The 13263-nt window shown below is 41.8% G+C and overlaps 1 protein-coding gene across 4 annotated transcripts in view; it reads right to left on the bottom strand.

Annotated features, from left to right (window-relative positions):
* LOC149159249 (U6 snRNA phosphodiesterase-like protein) overlaps positions 1 to 13263 on the bottom strand; it is a 146794-nt gene that overhangs the window by 59064 nt on the left and 74467 nt on the right. For 3 of the 4 annotated variants that reach the window (XM_089433452.1, XM_089433453.1, XM_089433455.1), the window contains exons 3-4: positions 12928 to 13186; positions 12660 to 12756 (exon numbers count right to left, since the gene is read on the bottom strand). In XM_089433452.1, coding sequence (XP_089289578.1) covers positions 12660 to 12756; positions 12928 to 13186 — 356 coding nt within the window. The remainder of the gene's footprint in view (positions 1 to 12659; positions 12757 to 12927; positions 13187 to 13263) is intronic. The other variant, XM_089433451.1, reaches the window with a different exon arrangement.

Here is a 13263-nt window from a genome sequence, read left to right as displayed (position 1 = left end):
ACACAACGATGTCCAAAAGAAGTCTAAACATTGTCAAGGAAACATGCCCTAACCGCAACCATGAAGGAGACTTAGGGAGGCTCCTTCGTTATCCAAAAAGGGCTTCTATAACACAACAAAGAGAGATGTTTAGGTACCCGTGGACGCAGTCAATAAGGGGTTTATCTACAGCATAAGGAGACACTACGCAGTCCTAAGGAGAGCCCTAGTTGTTGTCCTATGTTACCCTAGCCGCAGTCCTAAAGGATGAACTAAGACGCAGAGGGAGAGGCCTTAACCAGCAACGTGTGAAGGCCCAATCCGCAATTCTAAAGGAGCTCTAATTGCTGACCCTTATACACAGTCAAAGTCTCCTATACGTTGGCTGAAACGCAGCAAGCAGAAGGAACCCTTAACCAAGGGTAGTGGAACTTCCAGCATGGACGAAAAGGACTACCATTGTTTAGACGCTGTCATGGAAGAAGACTTATTATGCAGCCCTTTTCTGATGTTAAGAGAGGCCCATTAGTAGTCTTGTATTACTGCCATGATGTTGTAGATGATAGCCTGTTAAGGACTGTCTGGACATATTGGTGATGAGCTTGATTTGAAGGGTTGCTACAGCTAGCTTCTTTGCTAGGCCGTAAGCCATAGCAAGCATCTAAGTTTGTTCCATGACTGCATTGCACTGTACAACACAGTGATGATGGACAGTATGTTCAGATGCAGCATGCTTGGATGGATGCAGCATGGATAATGAATGCATTGACGAATGCATTGACTATTGTGGGCAGCATGGTGCAGTATGGTGTAGCACAATGGGTGTAGTATGGTGCAGCACAACGGAGGCAGTATGATGCAGCACAATGGTACAGCATGGTGATGATGGGCATGGATGTATAGCAGCTGCATTATGCATTGCAACAGCTTGATGATGATGGGTGTAACAACATGATGTGAGTAGTGTAGCAGCAAGAATATATTGCAGCAGCATGATGATGATGTATTGCAGTATGCATAGTGCAATGAAAGGTACAACAGTGCAGCATGAAGGATGCAACATAGTGATTGGGTGCAACACAGTGTCGGGTGCAGCATGATGATGAGGTGCAGCACAGTGATGGGTGCAGCGTGGTGGTGGAATCACCTTGGAGGATCGGTTGAATTAGTTTGCCTTCACCTGAGTTCAGATCAGCTACCTCATGTGTGATCTTCTTAGAGAAGATCTTTGCTCTTATTATGACAAGTCAAAATGTTGACTTCTGATGTATATGTACTATCTCTCTCTCTACTGAACTAATGAAGAATATATAAGAAGAATTGATCAAGGGTTTCCCCACATTGGGGTTTGTCCCTGGCTGGCGCCACATCTTGTGTCCTCTTGTCTTGGCTTGTTTTCTGATGTTTATGTTTATGTTCTATCTGCAATTTACTATCATGCTAATGTGATTGCTAATCTGGAATTGATATTGAGCTAAATGGAAAAATTGAAATAAATTGCTCTAAGAATAGAACATACCAAAAATTAACATGGGATCAGAGTTGAGGTGAAGACAAAGCCCAAGAAGGAGTGAAAGAGCAATCACCAAAGACAGTGGGAAAGGACAAAAGGCTCAATGGGTTCCTCATCCCTCTTCAAATTCACCAAGGGTGAAGTCGAATCAAGAAGATTATTAGAATGGTGCAGCAGAAGCATCTGGTAGCCTACCTAGAGTTCACTTCAATGGGAAGTCCAGATCTAAGGATGGAAGGAAAGGCAGATGCCTTGCTTGCAATGAGTTTGGCCATTATGCGAAGGAGTTTCCAAATAGAAGACACACATCACTTGATGATGATAACAATCATTCCAGGGGCATCTTCAATGATTGAAGGAATGACAGGTATAATGGCAAAGGAAAAAGGAATGCAGGTCATCAAGAAAATGGTTGAAAGCAAGGAACTCCAGGTATAAAGAAACAAATGTTGTTTCTGATAAGCAATATTATGTTATATTGGCCTTCTCCACTACTTCTCCGGACTCTTTGGAAATTTGGCTTATTCATAGTAGTGCTTCAAGGCACTTCATCGGAGAGAAGGAAACAATCGCGGAGATTATACTTGGAGATAATGCCACCTATCCCGGAAAGGGTGTAGGGAATGTTACCCCTTAATTGAATGAGGGTAACACGATTCATTTACAAGAAGTTCTTTATGTACCTAATCACAAGAAGAACCTGGTGTCCATTTCGGCAATGGAAGTCAAAGGTTTCAAGGTGGCATTCATCGATGGAAAGGTACGTGTTTGAAAAAGGAGTTTTCAAGATGCTTTTATTCTTGGGTTCAGGGTTGGCAATTTGTATCAAGTTGCAAGAAGTCCATTGGGGACCATGTCAATTGACACATCTCTTCTATAGCACCAAAGGTCTGCTTATTATGGGGCCCTACCCGATGTGAGTCAGATGGTGACACGGATGCCTGAATTCAATAAGAGCATGGAAGTACATGTCAGAGATGTACCGAAGGAAAACTTACTAGGGGACCATTCCCCTCATGTAGCAAGTCCACAGATTTGGAACAACTCGAGGGGTTTGAGATTCATGATCGGGAATCTCATGTATGCAGGTGGAAGAAAGCTCTCTACGATTTAAAGCAAGCACCCTGAGCTTGGTGTGAGGATTGATAGCTATCTGATGAAGCTGAGATTCACTAGGAGTGAAGTCGGTCCAAACCATTGCTTTAGGGTTGTGGATGATAGACCTCTCATACTGGGACCTTATGTGGACGATCTTTGTCTGGCAGGTACAGACACTCTCATTTACAAAAGTAAGAGGGAGTTGGATTCCGGATTTGGAATGGTGAACTGCAAGCAAGTGACTACCTCGATGAAGCCTAACTTTAAGAAGTTATGTGGTAGTTACGTCGGACCTAATTTGGGAAATGCCTCTGAGTTTCATAAACTCATACTAGCATTGATGTTCTTGGTGAACTCCCGTCCGGATATATGTTTTGCAGTTAGCATGTTGAGCTCATATATGGTTGAGCCTCACTGGATTGGTGCCAAGAATCATTTGAGATATCTTTAGGGCACAATCTCAAATGGATTGAGATACACTGCTGGAAATGTGAAGCTGCATGTTTATTCGAATGTTGACTGGGCAAGCAGTGTGGAGGATCGCAAGACCACTTCTAGGTGTTGGTTCTCTTTGGGTTCTGCTTTGACATCTTGGATGAGCAGGAAGCAGAAGTCGATTCCTTTGAGCACCACTGAGGCCGAATTCATAGCTACGAGTATGACCTTATGTGAAGCTGCTTGGTTGAGGAAGCTCTTCTGTGAGTTGTTTAGACACGTGCTAGATACCACCGTGATCTTCTGTGACAACCAGTGTGGGATTCGATTATTGAGGAATCCCGTGTTCTATGATCGCTCCAAGCATATAGACATCAGGTACCACTTTATCTGGGATATGGTACAACGGGGAGCAAGAAGGCTCCATCACTTTGGGACTGATGTGCAGGTCATCGATATTCTGTCGAAGCCCCTGGGAAAGGTCAAATTCTTGACTTTCCGAGAACGACTAGGAGTCATGGGGAGACTCTCTCCTAAGGTTCCTGTATGATATGGAGATTGAGCTCTGGGAGCTCCGGGGGGCTTGGGGGTACTTCCTGGAGCGATGAGCATCCATAGGGCGAGTGGTTCAGCCTTCCCCTAGTGATCTGCTATATAGGCAAGATGAGTGGTTCATCCTTCTCCTGCTGAGACACAATCATAGGGTGAGTGGTTCAGCCTTCCCCTAGTGATTTGTTGTGTACAGGGTCAGTGGTTTAGCCTTCCCCTGGGATACCCCATGGCGACATGTAGACAAGAAGAGTGGTTCATCCTTCTCCTGTTGAGATATCCTACCCATGCAATCTGGGACTCATGGGAAGTACCTCTCATCTGGCCAATGAGTAGGGAAATGAGAATAGGGACCATAGTAGTACCGATGGACGCATCGTGTTACTACCATACTCCCTCTACTAGGATGATATTGATTTGGGATCAATTGGAACTGACTTCAGATCAATAATAGTGATATAACTCACTCTCTTTTGGAACTAATTTCGGATTAGTAAGAGTGGTATGGTACACTCTCTTTATTTGGAACTGATTTCGGATCAATAAGAGTGGTATGATACACTTTCTTTATTGGAACTGACTTCAGGTCGGTAAGAGTGGTATGAGACACTCTCTTTTATATGGGGCTGACTTCGGGTCAGTAGAGGACAGTATGATACATTCTCAATCACTTCTTCTTCTTCACAGTTCAGCAGAGCAGAGCAGAGTAGTGCAGGGCACTGATGGCAGAGATAGTACAGTCTGGCAAATGGATTAGCAGATGGAGTTCTCCCTAGTTGAGAGGGAGTGTTAAAATTGGCAACTAGGGCCAAACTCCATGGGGGTCTTCTTATTCATGACAGCTGACATTTTTCTTGGATTCCTCTCCTCGAGAGGTGTAGGATTGATCTAAAGATCATCCGATTCCAACATGTATTCATGGAGATATGAATTTATTCGTGTTATGGGACAATTTGTCAAGGTCAGCCAGCAACCAAATTGCCCCCACTTGTGCTCAACGTTTTAGTATAAAAAGAGTTGGCTTGCTAGTCATTTGGACACACACTCTTCTTGTGATCTCTTCCTCTCCGCTTGTCCTTGGGTTTTGGTGGAAGGAGGAGTCACTAAGAGAATACGCTTCCCTAGAGGGTTTGCCCTAACTCTAGACACTATCTAAAGAAAGTCTATACACTGCCTTAAGAGGAGATGCCCTAGCCCTACTTACAGTTAAAAGGAGAAGGCTCTATGCTGTCTTATATGCAGTCAAGATGAGGGTCTCCTAGCAGCAAGGAGGGAGTTTGTACATGCCACTCAGCACTGTCCAAAAGAAGTCTAAACGTTGTCAAGGAAACATGCCCTAACCGCAGTCATGAAGGAGACTTAGGAGACTACTTCATTGTCCGAAAAGGGTTTCTATACCGCGGCAAGGAGAGGTGTTTAGGTACCCTTGGACGCAGTCAATAAGGGGTTTATCTACAGCATAAGGAGACACTACACAGTCTTAAGGAGAGCCCTAGCTGTTGTCCTATGTTACCCTAGCTACAGTCCTAAAGGATGAACTAAGACACAGAGGGGGAGGCCTTAAGCAGCAACATGTTAAGGCCCAATCCGCAGTTCTAAAGGAGCTCTAATTGCTGACCCTTATACACAGTCAAAGTCTCTTATACGCTGGCTGAAATGCAGCAAGCAGAAGGAACCCTTAACCAAGGGTAGTGCAACTTCCAGCATGGATGAAAAGGGCTACCATTGTTTAGAAGTTGTCATGGTAGAAGACCTTATTATGCAGCCCTTATCTGATGTTAAGAGAGGCCCATTAGTAGTCTTGTATTGCTGCCATGATGTTGTAGATGATAGCATGTTAAGGACTGTCTGGGCATATTGGTGATGAGCTTGATTTGAAGGGTTCCTACAGCGAGCTGCTTTGCTAGGTTGCAAGCCATAGCAAGCAGCTAAGTCTGTCCCATGATAGTATTGCAATGTACAGCACAGTGATGATGGACAGTTTGTTTAGATGCAGCATACTTGGATGGATGCTGCATGGATAATGAATGCATTGGCTATTGTGCGCAGCATGGTGCAGTATGGTGCAGCACAATGGGTGCAGTATGGTGCAGCGCAAGTATGGTGCAGCACAATGGATGCAGTATGATGCAGCAAAATGTTACAAAATGGTGATGATGGGCATGGATGTATAGCAGCTGCATGATGCATTGCAGCAGCTTGATGATGATGGCTGCAACAGTGTGATGTGAGTAGTGTAGCAGCGAGAATATATTGCAACAGCATGATGATGATGTATTGCAGTATGCATAGTGCAATGAAGGGTACAACAGTGCAGCATGAAGGATGTAGCATGGTGATTGGGTGCAGCACAGTGTCGAGTGCAACATGATGATGAGGTGCAGCACAGTGATGGGTGCAACATGGTGATGGAATCACCTTGGAGGATCAGTTGAAGTAGTTTGCCTTCACCTGAGTTCAAATCTTTACCTCATGTGTCATCTTCTTAGAGAATATCTGTGCTCTTATTATGACAAGTCAAAATGTTGACTTCTGATGTATATGTACTATCTCTCTCTCGTTGTTGAACTAACGAAGAATATATAAGAAGAATTGATCAAGGGTTTCCCCACATTGGGGTTTGTCCCTGGTTGGTGCCACATCTTGTGTCCTCTTGTCTTGGGCCTTAGCTTGTTTTCTGATGTTTATGTTTATGTTCTATCTGCAATTTACTATCATGTTGATGTGATTGCTAATCTAGAATTGATAGAATTGATATTGAGCTAAATGGAAAAATTGAAATAAATTGCTCTAAGCATAGAACATACCAAAAATTAACAGACTCGCAGCCTCCGCGTAGCTAGATGGCTCGGTCTCCACAATACTAGCTACATAGCCACCCAATTGCTCTAGTGGTCTTCTCTCCCTAACTAACCACTTGTGTCTTCTCACTAACTCGTGTACTTCCTTCAAGGTATCATAAAGCCATCTTAGCTTCCTCTTCCCTAAAGTAGCCTCCTAAACTGGTGTGGGAACATCCTCCCCTGGAGCCTGTAATCCTGATGAGTATGCCCCTGTGGCCTGCGATGAACCTGTACTCTGGGAATCTCTGCCCCGTGATCCTAAAACCTGTGAATCTGTTACCCTAGAAGCCGATAATCCTCTTGACCCGTGTGAACCTAAACCTGAAGATCCTAAAACCTGTGGTGTACTACCCTGTTGAGGAACATGTTGCTCTACATGATCATCCTCCTGTGACCTCCTCAAGGCCCTCTCCTCCTCAAATATCACATCTTGCCTCAGGACAACTTTCCTTTTGGCAAGAATATATATGTGATAGGCCTTAGAGGTCTCGTCATAACCCATAAATATGCCCTTCTCTACGGTGAGTTCCAGCTTTGTCCTCTTCTCCTCAGGGACATGTGAATAAGGCACCCAAAAATCCTAAAGTGCCCAATCTCAGTCTTCTTCCCAAAAAAGCCTCCTCAGGAGTCTTACTCCCCACTACTCTGTGTGGAATCCTCTTCTGCATATATACTCGTGTTACAAGCCTCAGCCCATAAAAATAAAGGTAACCTCTGATCATGTAACATGGCTCTCGCTGCCCCTATTATGGCCCTATTCTTCCTCTATGCCACCCCATTCTACTAGGGGTTATATGGCACTATGGACTCTCTCCTGATGCCCGCTCTTACACAAAATTCCTTCATCTCATTGGTATACTTGTCCCCATTGTCTATCCTCCGGACCTTGATTTTCTTCCCTGTTTGGTTCTCCATAAGAGCCTTAAACGCTTTGGACCTCCTAAAGATCTGATCCTTGATATTTATGAAGAAAAACCAAGTCTTCCTGGAGTAGTCATCAATGAAAGTGACAATATCCATCAACTCAAACTCCTCAAGCAGCAAAACTATCCTCTCCTTCCATAGGCCAAAATTTTCAGCCCCACTCAACCTATCCTCCACCCTCAAACCAGTAGCCATTTGACCCTCAACCAACACAAGTTCTAAACACTGAAAATGAGCAAACACTCTCCCTCTCAACCACAAATCTTTCGGTATATAGGTTGTTTTATAGTTTTTGGTCACACTTTCAATTGTAGGTTCACTTGGTGCTCCGATACCATGTAGAAAATTTGTGTCATGTAGCCCCACCCGATTTCAAGTTGTTTTACACATCACGTTTACTGCCCAAACCCCATTGTTCACTGCTAAGATTTAGAATTGAATATAAATGCAATTAAAACACTAGAAGCTACCACTACTTTTTCACAAACCAACTGATAAAATTCACAAGCATGAACAAAATTTAGACACCGATATTTTGTCAATCAGATCCTGGAAAAACCCTGAAGGGAAAACCAATAGGAAGAGGATTTTTATTTTCTTTTTCTTAGAGAAATTTACAGCATTAATTACACAATAGAGGTAATTATCTCTCCTAGAAATTCAGACCAGTTCCTTGAAAACCGTGTTGTTGTCTAGAAATTTGTACCACAATCCAACACCTCTGCCCTTGAAATTTGTGCCATTGTCTGGTCTTGTGCCCTTGAAATTTGTGCCATTGTCTGGTCTTGTGCCCTTGAATTTCATGCCACTGTTCAACACTTATGTGCCCTCAAATTTCGTGCCAAAGTCTGAATTTTTGCCCCTGAAATTCGTGCTTTAGACCGACTTTTCTACCCTCAAAATTCGTGCCTCAAACCATCAATTTCCTCCTCGAAATTTGTGTTGTAAAACCAACAATAAATGTAGCTTGACTCCCTCTAAATTCGTACTAAGTCTTCTCCTCAATTTTCGGGTTGTTGTACCTCATGTACCTTCTCAATTTGCATGTTGTTGTATGGTCTCTCCTAGCTGCAAGTGTTTGCTATCTTAGCCTTCTCCTCCTTTCCTCTTCTCCAAATCTACACATGAAGAATAATGAGCCTCCATTTTCCTTTCTCCCCCTTTTTAATCTCCACAAGGATGAGAAGACCTATCCCTAGGATAAAGGCTGAGATTATATCTCAGCTTCTCTTGATCAAGGGTGGAGATTTAATCTCACATTGACCCCCCCTCATGTCTCCCCTTTCATTAATGACCCCCTCTAGTCACTTTAATAACGTGTTGTACAATGTACTTTTTGCCTCAAAGTCACTTTAATATTATAAAAGTACAATGTACTTTTAGGCCTCATAAAGTGACCAAAAAGTCAGATGACTTTAATCATAATGATCTCATAAAGTCACACTAAAAAGGTGGGTTCACTTATTTTCCTAGGCTTAGACAAAAAGCACTAGGAAACACCTCCTTGGTACCTTTTTCAACACATGGAACAATTTTCTAGGGCACACCTCCTCTAGGTGCTCTCTTATCTCTATCGCATGGATATTTTACCTAAATTTGTCATCTTTTAACCTACATTTGAGAGCACCCTCACCTTTTTGACTTGGCGCACATTATTTTATTAGAGGTGGTTGTGGAGAGGTTTTCTTCAAATACATGTAGCACCTTGGAGGGCTACATGTGGCACATTGCATGTCTTGCTTGGTCTTCTTTCTATTCTTGGAGCATTACCCTGGAGAATACACTCATGGAGATGGTCCACTCACTACTTTAAGAGTTCACCACTTCTTTTCTTGTAGTGTGCTAAATCTAGCTGGCACTTTGCACATTCATCCATGGAGTTGGTTGCATTGGAATTCACACATGTGGATTGGTTGCATGCATCTTGTGGACCACTTGCAATTTTTGGATTTTGGTTTGGAGCATTCTTCTAAGAGGATTATTTGTTTTATCTCTCATACACCTTGGAGAGCACACTATGTGAGCTTTTCTAGGAGGACCCTTGAGCACATCCTCCTAGGTTGAAGCTTATTTTGTTATATTTTCATGCCTTTATCTTGGATAGCACATTCTATGTTGGACCATTACATGTTGTCTTGTTCATCATACCTATTTTTGGTAGTATTACCCCATTTGTCAACAAGGGTACATAAAAAAATTTGTAGCATTTATCATCACCATTGTAAGCCCAAGGTGACAAGTCAAAAGTGATGTAAAAACAATGTGTGGCTCTGTATTAGGTATTCTAGACATGTGTCAAGTCTATTGAGTCTATATCTTGTTGTCTTGATCGAACCATGGTTGGTGGTTTGAAGTTCCACTTCAAGTTACTCTCATATTGACCGAGATTAGAAGGGCCTTAGGTGAAATGTCTTCTAGACTCATGGTTTATGGGGGCTTGCATTTGTAGGGAAGATCACCAATGTATGAGCCAATCTAATCTGCATTAAGGTGCACCTATGTCATTCCACATGGTTATGGTCTATAAATTATATAGGTGGCCTTGGCCTTTGTGTTGTATTTGTGTTGTATTCCTCAAACATTTTTCAAAGCATGGAAATCTCATTCGACAACTTTTCGTGTTTTCCGAAGTAGTTCATGGTTCTGATGCAAAGTGGTCCTAGTGGTCAAAAAATCGACTTAATCTCAAACTGTGCATTTTGATGAGAGGCTTCCATGCCACACAGAATTTTTCAACTTTGAACATCCAGTGGCTAGTTATAGCTTGGTCAAACTTCGTCGACAAGTCATATAAAGTGTTTGGAGGGAAAAATAGACAAAGCATTGGGTAGAATTAGACATGCATTACATCAAAAATAATCATCATGAAGTGAGGAACAAAACCCATATTTCGTATTTTGGGATCCTCATGTATGTTAGAGATCGTCCACTTGGACATGATGATGGGGCAAAACAAGGTTCCAGGATGTTTAATAGGGGCAAATCTTGATAGAATTTGGCATGTAATATGTCAAAATTGGTCTACAAAAAAAGAGGAACAAAACACATGTCTCAGTTTCTCCAAGTTCCCAAGGGCGTTAAAGCTCTAGCACGGGGCATGATGACGTGGCAAGTAGGTAATGATGTGGCACCACTAGGCAAGATATCAAGATTCTGAGAGATAATTCAAATCCAAGCCGGTTTCAACATACTTAGGTGTCAAAATTGTCAAATCCAACCTCCATGTGGCAAAGCCAAATTACAAAAGATAAATAAAGTCAAAAATAGTCATTGGTGAAGTCAACTACCCGTTAGAAGGTCTAACTAGCCGTCAAGGACCCAACGGACCAATCAATTGAGCAATAGACCAAGAAAGTAGTCATTAGAAAATGAATTTCTCCTCCAAAGGACCAAGTTGAATTCTTCAAGGGTGACCAAGTAGAATGTTGAGCTACTATTATTTACAATAGTCAAAATAGTATGGACCATGAGACAAAAAAAAATTTCCACATATTTTGACATGGTCAACCATGGATTGAGAAGGGATCTAACTACCTCAATTTTGTATTATTTCTTTGACTTGTCATGGAGTTAGTTAGCAAATATTTGTTTATATTGTACAAGAGAAGAGACTCCCTCTATAAAGTGGAGCTTTCTCTCCATCATACTGGTCGTTGATATTTTGGGGATTCAGAAGCTCTCCCCTTGGAATTCATTTGTACATCACATGCTTGGAGATCGAATGGAGGATTGGAGGTATCACATCCTTTATTGTTAGGCTTTATGATTGCAATGTTTTCATATGTTAATTTTTATTGTGGGAAATCCTTGTATTGTTGATATGAAGGCATTGTAATAACCACGATTTAGTTGGATATTGTAATGTGAGGTTTTAACCCCTCTTATTATTGTTGTTGTTGTATCAAGCTTGCACCTAATAAACTCAATTGCTGTTACCATGATATGGCACCACCTTCATATGAGTTTTGAATAGCACACCTAGCTTTCCAAGAACAATTTTCTGCAATATATTTCAGCAAGCTAGGCTGATTTTTGGCATGATAGTAGCCCCTATTGCCATACATCTTCATGCATTCACCCTCTTTGATCTATGCTTCCTTGAGTCTATTTTCCCAAGCTGTGATTAAGCACTTGGTCTTGAGGCTTCTACAGTCATCTTTCCTTCTCACACCACTCATTGTTCCAAATATACTACAACCATTCATTTTTTATTAGTCTAACACTTCAATAACTCATCTTGTACTTCCACTCTATAGCGTTAGCAATCATATCCTTACGGAAGCCCTCTTTGAGTTGGAGAAGAGCCAACCAAAAGTGAGAAGAACCACTGTGGTGACAGTGGGTAGCCTTCCTAGAGACAGACCCCTTGATGTATGAGACTCTATATCATTTGGGGCTACTAGATTTTGTCATAACACAATCAAGGGGTGATCAACGGGGCAAGCATATGTGAGAAGACCACCAAAGTAGCAAGCATAATCATCCAACCAAGGGCAAGTGAGACTCCCCAAACCAAAGACCTCGATCAAAGAATCCAACGCCATAAAAAGAAAGGGCTCTCCAAAAAGATGAATCCCCCAAGTCAGTCCAATGCTCCAAGATACCAGCTACAAATCTCCATCAATGTGATGAAAGTCACAATGTGGAACCTCATACAATATGAGGTGTAACAATTCCTGCAACCTATAATAGGTGATAAAATGATGAGATGGCCTATTACACTAATAGGTGATCAACTGATGTGATGACCAATTACACTAGTAGGTGATCAACTGATGTAATGCCCAATTAGACTAATAGATCAGAACCTTATATCGATAATCTTTGCTTAACATCCTAAAATATGTTTGATTGTGTGAGTGGGGGTTGCAATCTGTTGCACATGATCCTGTATCTAAGACATCCAGATTTCATTTCTTACCTACATGACAAAACATTTCAGATGAAAAATTCAGTGTGATTAAGTGATTCATCCCATAAAATGAAGTCTTCTACAAGTTGACCATAATGTTAACACTTCAGGTGTAACAAGAATTATCACAAAACCCTGATGGGTAGCCGAATTGGTTGAAGCCCCCCACCAAGTCTTTGGCCCTTCGTCATTAAGTGTGGGTTCAATTCTCCTTGGGTCCATCAGGGGTGGGCTCCAATAGTCGAGTCAGCTAGGCTGACCCCTTTAGGTGTATCGACCCGGGATAACTATGTGGAAAAAAACAAGAATTATCACAAAAGGAAACCAATGACCCATCATAAACCAACCTGCGGAAGATAGCATAAAATCAAGAACTACTTAAAGAAGCTTTTAAAATTATGCCTACCTCAGATATCCCTCCAGTTGTAACCTCCATTGCAAGAAAAGACCTTGTTTGATCATCATTAATAAATACTTCCCATTTCCCAAATTCTATCCAATACCTGCGCCACTAAACATTGCCAAAAAACAACTGAACAACTTACAAAGAATACAGAAACAAGACAACTCATGTTAATTGTGCATGAATAGCATATTGAAGACTTCATGGATTGTTAATGTTTGAATGACAAGTATCCAAACAGATTACACTGTCAATTGAGGATAGTGTTTACCGCTTCTGACTACGTAATTTATGACGAAGCATTGCAACAATTGAGTCTATCTGATGAACCCTAACTGCCACTGTCCTTGATAGGCTGATATGGTACTGCTTGGCTAGAGTTGGCGCATGAACCTGAGCCCCATCATTGCTCTTCAGGTATGCTGAGCAAAGAGGTAAATCAGTGTCTATTCCATATAGTTCCGGTGTAAGCATTCCTGCTTTCTTTATGAAGGGAGATAGCTGTTTTTCGGCAATAGATGATATGTTAACTGTAACAATAATACAGAAAAAGTCAAAAAAGAAAAGCAATAACGTTTGTACATCAGCAGTAACCTATTTTTGCTAA

This window comes from Pinus tabuliformis, chromosome 5_2, assembly GCF_031772625.1.
Source record: "Pinus tabuliformis cultivar Carrire ecotype Pingquan chromosome 5_2, CPIR1, whole genome shotgun sequence".
NCBI classification, from domain to species: Eukaryota; Viridiplantae; Streptophyta; class Pinopsida; order Pinales; family Pinaceae; genus Pinus; species Pinus tabuliformis.
The sequence above is the reverse complement of the archived record's forward strand: the minus strand, read 5'-3'. Positions and strand labels throughout refer to the sequence as shown.